General features: G+C 46.7%; 1 protein-coding gene across 1 annotated transcript; it reads left to right on the forward strand.

The window, feature by feature from the left end:
• The first annotated feature begins 5381 nt into the window (after positions 1 to 5381).
• LOC106319734 lies at positions 5382 to 6466 on the forward strand. Its single transcript, XM_013758118.1, has 2 exons — positions 5382 to 5394; positions 5841 to 6466. The coding sequence occupies exons 1-2, from the start codon at positions 5382 to 5384 to the stop codon at positions 6464 to 6466; spliced, it is 639 nt and encodes a 212-aa protein (XP_013613572.1).
• The last annotated feature ends 3405 nt before the right edge of the window (positions 6467 to 9871 follow it).

The following is a 9871-nucleotide window of genomic DNA, read 5'->3' on the forward strand; positions in this document are numbered from 1 at the left end:
CCACAAACATACTCGACCATTCTCTTTTTTTTTTTTTTTTTCTTTTAACGGGTTTCTACACCGACGATCACATCGTGCAGTACAAGCAAATGATGTTGCGGTTACACTCCCTAAGGAGTCCCGTGATGCAACGATGTGCAAAGGGTTCGGTTCCACTCTGATCGGACCTGCCTTGCAATGGTACATCAATCTCCCTACCAGGTCCATATCTTCCTTCGCAGGACTGAGCGACAAATTCGTGGAGCAATTCGCAAGCAGTAGGAGCCTTGAGAAGAATTCAGATGGTCTCTACGAGATCCTCCAGCATCGAGTGGAACCCCTGCGAGACTACATAGCCCGCTTCAACCAGGAGAAAGTGGCGGTCCCTGAATGCAGCATCCCTACCGCGATCTCTGCCTTCAAAAGAGGTCTACTTCCAGATGGGGGGCTATACAAAGAGTTGACCATGTACCCTTGCAAGACCATGGAAGATGTGTTGTCCCGAGCCTGGGCGCATGTGAAGTGGGAGGAAGATGTTGCTAGTAGTGCCAAGGCTCAGCCAAAGCAGAACCAAAGGTCAGCCCGATCAGATCGAGGAGACCGAGAGGAAAGATCCTCCCAGAAAGGATCCAAAGACTCTGGTAGTAGGAACAGGGGAAGGCTCAAGTACCGGCCTTAAGAGAAGGAAGAAGGGAGGTCGGTATCTACCAGGCCCGATATCTCCCATCTCTCGTTATCAACACCAGAGCTAGTCAATGCACTGAGGCAGATGGGCCAACGGGTTAAATGGCCTCCAAAGATGAAAGAACGTGACTCGTGATCATGGCCACAAAACCAAAGACTGCATCGCCCTGAGGATCAAGGTTAATGACCTACTCCAAAAGGGGCATCTCCGAGAATTCCTCTCAGAGAAAGCCAAGGCCCACCTCAGCAAAGAGACAGCAGGGAAATCCAAAGGAGCTGCAACAACTCACCAGCTCGCCAAGATCGGGTGATCCATCTCATATTCGGAGGTTCAGAAGTAAGCAGAGTGAGCCACGCAGCCGCAAAGAAAAGCACCCATAACGCTAAGCATGGTCTGGAAACGACCCAACCGAAGCGCCTACTTCTAGGCACAGACGAGATAAGCTTCACAGCTGAGGAGCAAGAGAAGATCCTAGCTCCCCACCATGATGCTCTAGTTATCTCTCTCACCGTAGCAAACTGCTTGGTAAAAAGAATACTAGTAGACAACGGAAGCTCCAGCAACATTATTTTCCAGACGGCATACCAAGATCTAGGGCTGGAAGAGAGCACCCTGACGCGCAAGGTAACACCACTCATCGGATTCAGCGGCGAGGTCAAGCAAACCGCCGAAGAGGCTATTCTCCCACTATACGCTGAAGGGGTAAACATGTCTACCAAATTCCTGTTCGTAGATTTCCAATCGGCATATAACATGATCTTGGGACGAACCAGGATTCACGCCATGGGAGCAGTCCCTTCAACCATTCATCAGATGGTGAAGTTCCCTACACCCTGGGGCATCAGAATAATCAAGGGAGATCAGGAGAACTCTCGATCCTGCTACCAGACCACCCTGACGGGAAAGACCAAGGTCTTATAGCAATTACAGAGAAGACCTCGGACCCCACAAACCCAGGGATCAGAGGTCAATGATACAAGTAATTGGGGGTCATTCCGGAGAAGGCGGAACCTGAATCATTGTAGAACCCTGTAGAAGAAGGAGGAACCCTCCAGCAAGGACGCTCGTCCCAGAAGCAAGTTAAACCCTGCGTATCACCTAACAACAAGAGGTAAAACATGGCCTAACCACCGGGGTACCTCGCAAGCTGATATCTTGTACGGTCTCCGGACTATGATTTCTATTAATTATTTTATCTGTTATTTAAGCATTATGTTTTCCTACTCCTATGTATGCTGAAACGTCTCCGGACAAAGTTTATATAATAAAATAGTTCCGACTATAAAATAGTAGTAGGAACGCCATAATACTTAAAGGGGCAAACGAGCTGGATCAGGTCCAAGAGACCTTCGATCCTGGCCAACCCTTAATGACAAGTGGTACGACCACGAAAAGACAAAACGGGTATGAGACATAAGGTAGGAATGGGTCTGCGCAAGCACGAGTATGTCGTCAATACTACCTAAAACCCATGTATAACATCAGGCATATCGGGGTCCCAAACAAAAATACCAAAAATGTGAAAGTACCTGTATTAAAACGCTATGTGCTAGAATAATACAGGGGAAAGGAGGTATAATTGCCCTTGAGCAAGTGCAAAAGTTCGGGAGCACCACATAATATTCTACTTCTCCAGACGTGGAAAGTAGCAAAGCCTGGCACTTGGATTTTCACCCACACCAGCAACCTCTAAGTCTGATAGTGGCCTTCTGCAGAAAGCAGATGCAGCACGGGAACTTGATAGTGACCAGCTTCCGAGCGGTAGAATGCTATACCCCAACAGGTACGGAGAGTGGTTTCACCTAGGGTGGCAGAATGCGGTCACTTTAAAACCTTAATTTCGGGTTATGAGAAAGAACTCCGGGGTCAGACAGGCCTCAGGGCCAAGAACTTATTGGTTCCCTAAAAAGACTTCAGGGTCCAAAGATCATGTGTCCAACTCAAGACCTCAGGGTCTAGAACCCACGGGTTCCCTAAAAAACGACCTCCAGATCCTAGGCTTATCAAAATTCTCCAACTAACCCCAGGGTCCCCGGAGGAGATCCAGTCATATGAGACCCACGAGGTCTGATCATTGGAAGGTCCCAAGGTTCCAAGGAACCTTAGCCTCCCGGGTCCATGAGTCCTTCGACGATCATGACATCTAGAGCCCATGCGGCCCAGGTCCTGTAAGAGGCCCTCAAGCAATCAACGCTTAGCTCACTTGGGCAGTATTCACCAGCTCTCAAATCTGGAGACTCATGAGTCAAAGCTTCAAGACCCCAAGGTAACTCAACAACCTGCAATCTTTCGAAAAAGGGGCAATTACAGAAGCAATGTGAGTATCACCTATAAAGCTAAAGATCCCAAAGACGAAGGACAAACAAGCAAACGAAAAATGCAAATCCAAAAAGCATAAATCAAAAGGCCACAACAGGGCTATCGTTTGAAACAACAAAATAAAGGCACAAAGGCCTGGTCCAGAGTTTTAAGCCATCACCAACGGCAGTTACAAAATAAAACCCCTCTGCGGGGTCAGGAGTACGAACAACAAAATATCAGGATCAGTTGGCAGGAGGGTCATCAGCAGCGGGCTCCGGCGTCTTCTTCACTTCCTCGTCACCAGGATCCCGAGGCTCACACTCAAAGGAGGGAGCTGGGAGTCCTAGAAGCTCAGCTTTGGTGATCTCCACCGTCTTGTACTGCTCTAGGGTATTCACGGGATCCCAGCTATCGGTATGACCACTAAGCCACTCCAGCATCAGCTCCCATCGGGCCACGACCTTGGCACCATTCAAAGCCATGGCCTTCTCAGCCTCAAAAGTTTCCGCGGCATCCTTCAGATCGTTCAACTCCTCCTCCCTATTCTTCAGTTGGCTCCTCAGAGAGACGTTCTCTGTTGCCGCCAGAGAAGGTGATATCATCACTCTGCGCCACTTAGAGGAGAGACAGAGTAAGAACACAGGAACTCAGCCAATCCAATCACAAGTCCATTGAGATCATCCAAATTCTGCAGAGCTATTAATGTCGTCCAAGCCGGAGGGTTTAGCTGACCTGGGGAAATCCCTAGGGTTTCAGATATCTTAGCTACCAAAGAGGGAATTTGATCCCTGAAGCCAGACGGGAAGTAACACTCATAGACAGGAACCTCATCCACACCAAAATCAGAAACCCTGTCTTCTGGATCAGGTACTCGAATAGCAACATCATCAGGGAGCTCGTACTTCTTCCTCCAAATCGCGACCTCCTCAGCCCCTATCACCGAAGGAGGGCCAATCGGAGGATATCGGCTCCCCCTACCGGTGAAACTCTCTTAGCAACAATAGGTTTGGGATTTTTTGCTTTGGTGGTCAGATCCAGAGAAGAATCGGAAGAATCCATAGATTTCGTTGGAGCAACCCTCAATCTACTAGATCTAACTCTACTACCTACGAAGGAAGAATCTGGAGAGAGACCTGGCTCAGTCCTCATCTCAGGAGCAGAACGAAGAAAGGATCTAAAAGTAGGCGAAAGAGAAGGAGAAGTTACCTGCAGAATGAAGACCAAGTCGAGATATGGAGATCGCAAGAAATCTTCGAGAGGGAGAAAAAAGGAAACTAAAGGAATCAGGAGGAGGAATTGGAGGGGTAGAATCAAAAAACCTAGAAACACTTTACAAGTGTCGGGGGGAAAGACCACGCGTGAACACAAATCTCTAGACAAACATTGGGAGCTCCCCCTTACTATTTCCCTAGCTCAGGGAACCTCAACCTTAAGAAGCCCCGGTCCTCTCCAATAGGAACTCTCTCATTTGCAGAGTCGAAGCATCAACTCCGTAGCACTCCCGCCTTTCCTCAAAGCAAAGGATCATAGCCTCAAAGATCCCTGAATTTTTCCAGCAAGAACTCTCTCCAGCCCGCGCACGGTTCAAATTTCAGAGCTCCAGCCTCGTCATCTCCAGAAGGTAAGAGAAACTACTACTAGACTCCGGTCAAACACGAAGGAACCGATCCTCACCTGGGTTCAACATGAGTTCCGGCTTGAGTGGAACCCAGGCTAGCAAGACCAATGGAACGAGGTCCTGCCTAAGGGGAGTTCTGAGAATGAGCAACCCCGGTTGACTTGAGTGCACAGGTTATTTCCCAACTTCGATGACGAAATTGAGAAATAAGGGGCAAACTGTTGGGGAAAAATACCTCGGCATCATTTCCTCCAGGCTCCAGGAAGGACCCAGACCCTCGGGTCCCTGATAAGGGAACGCTCCAGGTCCCCGCTAGAAGGAACCCCGAGTTCGGTCCCTGGAACCGAGCTCCCTTCCAAAAAATGGAAAACTTCCGACAAGGAGAACCTTCCATATTTCCGAATATGGAAGAGTTTAACCTAATGGAACCGACTCCCAGACGACTATATAAGAGCTACTAAAACCCTAAAGCAAGGGATCGACTTCTCCAAGGCTTAGAGACTAGAATTAGATGGCTAGAGTTAGGGTTCTTACTCAATACCTTGTAATCTTACTTGTTCTATCTAATAAAACTCTCTCCAATCCTATCTCTTTATTATCCTCTCTAAATCCTCACGAAATACATACAAACTCACCCGGTTTACCAGCATACCCATCGTTCCGTGGTACTCTAAAAGAGTCTTCACAAAAATCCCCTAACACCGCCATTATCACGTAGTTTAGATTACTCCCCTCCTTCTAGCGCCAAACTGTTAAGGGATTTTAGCGTAGGAGAATCTTTATGAGTACCATGGATTGATGGACAAGGCTGGTTTTGTATTGATTTAGAGAGATATGTCAGAGATAAAGACTTGAAGAAACGTTTTATTGAGTAGACAAACTAGGATTACAATGATTTGAGTAAGAACCCTAATTCAAGCCATCTAGCTCTAGTCTCTAAGTCCTGAAGTGTCCATCCGTTGCTTTTGGGTTTAGGTTCCCTTTATATAGTCTTCCTAAGGCGGGCCTTAGTCAGTTGGAGTAGGTTAAACTCTTCCATATTCGGAAATATAGAAGCTTCTCCTTATCGGAAGTTTTCCATTTCCCAGAGGAAGTGGGTGATCCTGGGACCGGACCCGGAAAACTCCTCAGCAGGGAACCGGGGTTCCTTCTAGCGGGGATCCTGGGAACCGGGCAGCGGGGAACCAGAGGCCGGTGTCCTGCCTGGGGTCTGGAGGAATTCAATCGCTGAGTATTTTTCCCCAACACCCACTGAAGCTGCTCCCGTCTCCCCACCGCGACAGGATCGAGTGATCCATGTCATTTCGGGCAGTTCGGAAATCAGCGGCGTAAGCCATGCACCCGCAAAGAAAAGCACCTGGAACGCCAAGAACGGCCTAGAGGAAACTAAGCCAAAACGCGTGCTCCTAGGAACAGATGAGATAAGCTTCACTGCCAAGGAGCAGGAGAAAGTCCTCACTCCTCATCACGACGCCCTGGTTATCTCGCTCACTGTAGTGAACTGCCTGGTAAAAAGGATACTGGTAGGTAATGGAAGCTCCAGCAACTTCATCTTCCAGGCAGAATACAAAGACCTGGGGCTGGAGGAAGACGCTCTAACTCGGAGGATAACCCCGCTTATAGGGTTCAGCGGGGAAGTCAAACAAACCGCTGGGGAAATAACCCTCCCCGTATACGCCGAAAGAGTCAACATGTCAATCAAGTTCCTCGTGGTTGATTGCGATTCATCTTATAACATGATATTAGGACGGCCCTGGATCCACGGAATGGGGGCCGTCCCCTCAACTCTTCACCAAATGGTGAAGTTCCCTACACCCTGGGGCATAAAAGCGATCAGAGGGGATCAAGAATATTCTCGCTCTTGCTATCAGACCATTTTGTAGGGAAAGACCAAGGTCTTATAGCAATTACAGAGTTTTTCGGGTTCGGTCCCAAGATCGCCCCCCTTCCTCCGGGAAATAGAAAACTTCCGATAAGGAGAACCACCTATACTTTCCGAATATGGAAGAGTTTAACCTACTCCAACCGACTAAGGCCCGCCTTAGGAAGACTATATAAGGGGCACCTAAACCCTAAAGCAAGGGATCGACACTTCAAGACTAGGGTAAGACGGCTAGAATAAGGGTTCTTACTCAAATCATTGTAATCCTAGTTTGTCTACTCGATAAAACGTTTCTTCCAGTCTTTAGCTCTGATATACCTCTCCAAGTCAATACAAAACCAGCCTTGTCCATCGTTCCGTGGTAGTCACAAAGATCCTACACGAAAATCACCTAAAAGTTTGGCGCTAGAAGGAGGGGAGTAATCTAAACAATGCGATAATGGCGGTGGACGAGTATGACAAGCTACCTGAAGCTACTCAGAGAGAGGATGAACTCCAAAGACAAATCGATGACCTGCAAGGTCAAGTAACCGGGTTACAAAGAGATCGGGAAGAGACCAATCCCGAGCTATCCTCTGAGTTTCAGATCCTGAAGGAAAAACTCAACGAGCACTCTAAGCAATTGGAGCAGAGCGCCGAGAATGTCAGCCAGCTCGAATCGGAGAATCTTACCTCTGAGACGAGAACCAAGCCCTTAACGCAGCGAGCAACAAGAAGCGTCGATTCCGGACCCAGGTTCGCCCTATGCCACCTCTGGAAACACCTAACTCCGAGACAGGCACGAATCTCCCAACTGCGGCACCGGGAGGAGAAGCATCTACGCGGGAGAAAGCCAAGGATGCTCAGACCTATTACGGGGAGGACAGCGACTAGGAGGCCGAGCCTGATAAGGAAGCATCAGACGGAGCAGCGAGAGCGGAGTCTCCCATTATCGCTCACCTTCACCAGATGTTCTCCGACAGGCTCGACGCCATGCAATCCATGGTGGATAGACTCCCAGGTGTAGCTCCCCCCATATGGAAGAGCAACCCCGACTCCTAACCCGATACTCCCTTCACGGTTGAGATCACCTTAATCGAGATGCCCAGAATAAAGGCGTATAACGGCACCACTGATCCGGATGACCACATCGCCCAATACAGACAGAGGATGCTCGCCATAGCACTCCCAAAAGGGTCACGCGAAGCTACCTTGTGCAAAGGTTTCGGCTCCACTCTGACCGGACCTGCTCTGCAATGGTATATCAACTTACCCTCCAAGTCCATAGCCTCCTTCGCAGTTCTCAGCGACAAGTTGGTGGAGAAATACGCCAGCAGCAGGGACGTGGAGAAAACCTTTGACAACCTCTGTGAAATCTTCCAGCACCGAGCGGAACCCCTGAGAGGCTACATAGCCTGCTTAAATCAAGAAAAGGTGGCTATCCCCGAATGCAGTATCCCCACTGCTATCTATACTTTCAAGAGAGGTCTGATCCCCGACGGAGACCTCTACAAGGAGCTGACCAAATACCAGTGCAAAACCATGGAAGACGTCCTATCTCGAGCCTGGGCGGAGGTCAAATGGGAGGAAGACGTCGCCAGCCATGCCAAGGCGCAACTGATACCACTCAAATTACCCTAAGGAGTGAATTACTCTCTTAAATAACAGGTTCAGATGCAGTAATTAGGGATCGAATCCACAAGGACTCTAGGATTACTCAACAGATCTAAGGGATCATAAATAAAGATAGACTAAGAAGTTTATTTGTTTAAAAGCAATAAATGATGAGTCGAACAAGGCAATTGTTCGGCAGTTAAAGTTGAAGTTGTTTTAAGGATGGGCAAACAGCTAGACTAAGGCAAATTCTCAGGTATGAAAAGCATGCAACTTAGTTTAGACTAAAGGGTTTGACAGTTTTTGAACTCAGACAATGGTAAAACCAGATAGGTTTTCATTACTAGATCTCAGATCTCAACTTTCGTCTTTTGATCTCCAGAAAGAGTCGATCGATGTGACTTTATGCACATCGTTCGATACCCCTTTCAAACAATCGATCGACACAACGATAGTCGCGTCGATTGACGGTTCTTCTAGCAAGCTTTGCGAGCGGGTTTGAAGCTGTTCTCTAACCTTCTAGACCAACTCTCGTTGTTATCTGGTCAGTTATATCACGGTGGATATTTTAGGTATTGAGGGTAACAGTTGGTTATCTCAATTAATCCTAAGATCTAAAATGAGGGTGATCAATCCTAATTTTAGCATTAGGCTCAACAAGCATGAAAGAACAATCAAAACACCTTTTTAACAGTCTTATTAGCAGCACATACTTTCAACCTTTATAAGAAACCTAAATCTAACAATTGGGTTTACTCAGACTTATTCATCAGAGACAAAGTCATGATGGTTTGAATAAAACTCAAATGAAATATTGAACACAGAAAGTAAGAGTAATAGAAATAAAGGAGTTCAAGATCTTCTCTGTTATGCAGTCTCAGATCTATCTCTCAAATCCAAAATTCTTCTTATGGTAGCCAAAATGCTTCTTCTCCAAACTAGGTCTTTTTGCAAGTCTACCTCTAAAATGATACAAAACCCTAGTACAGATAGCCTCACAGACGGCTAAGGGCTTAGGTTGCAATTAATAAACTTTATGGAAATGAAGTCTTCTAATTTCGTGATTAATCCTCGAGTGATCCAATATCGATTGATGACGCTGAACAGCTGTCGATCGATTTTAATTGGCTCCGGTCGATCGATATTGCTCATCAACCGTCGATCAATTCTCTACGCGTAAAAGTACTCCAAAGTGTCACAAAAGCATCATTTCCTTCTATCAAGTAATTGAACCTGTAATTGCTTTGAAAAGACTCTAAAACATGATAAATATATATTAAAATACTTATATACCATGACTAAAAATGGATGAAATCCATGGTATATCAACTCCCCCACATTTATCCTTTTGCTTGTCCTCAAGCAAAACAAACGGACAGTCTCTCTAAACGAGGATTGAAAACAGCAGGGACTCACAGATTTAAAACATAGAAGTCATCACCTCTACAATATCGCATTCCACATCTAAAAGGTCCTGATCAGAAAAGCACATTATGCAATATCCTAGCTTAGCAACCAAATTCATCTAGCCCACAACTTAGCAAATCTTATGTGATATTCCCCTTGACCAACCTCATTTCTCGATAGTATAAAAGTGCAGGCTTTACCTTGGGAGTATCGATCAGAGGATGCAAAGATTTTCAGACAATTATTCTGGAGCTGCAGGTAAAAGTTAGTTCCTATTTTCTCTCTCTCTAATTTCTCTCTTAAATCAACGTCTGCTTTTATTGCAAGACAGTGACCAAAATTGGACAGGTTTCCATAAATAAAGACTTAATGGTGGTTGCCACCAAGCCATGTTCACTTCATTTTC

Source organism: Brassica oleracea, unplaced genomic scaffold (genome assembly GCF_000695525.1).
Source record: "Brassica oleracea var. oleracea cultivar TO1000 unplaced genomic scaffold, BOL UnpScaffold00580, whole genome shotgun sequence".
Lineage (NCBI taxonomy): Eukaryota > Viridiplantae > Streptophyta > Magnoliopsida > Brassicales > Brassicaceae > Brassica > Brassica oleracea.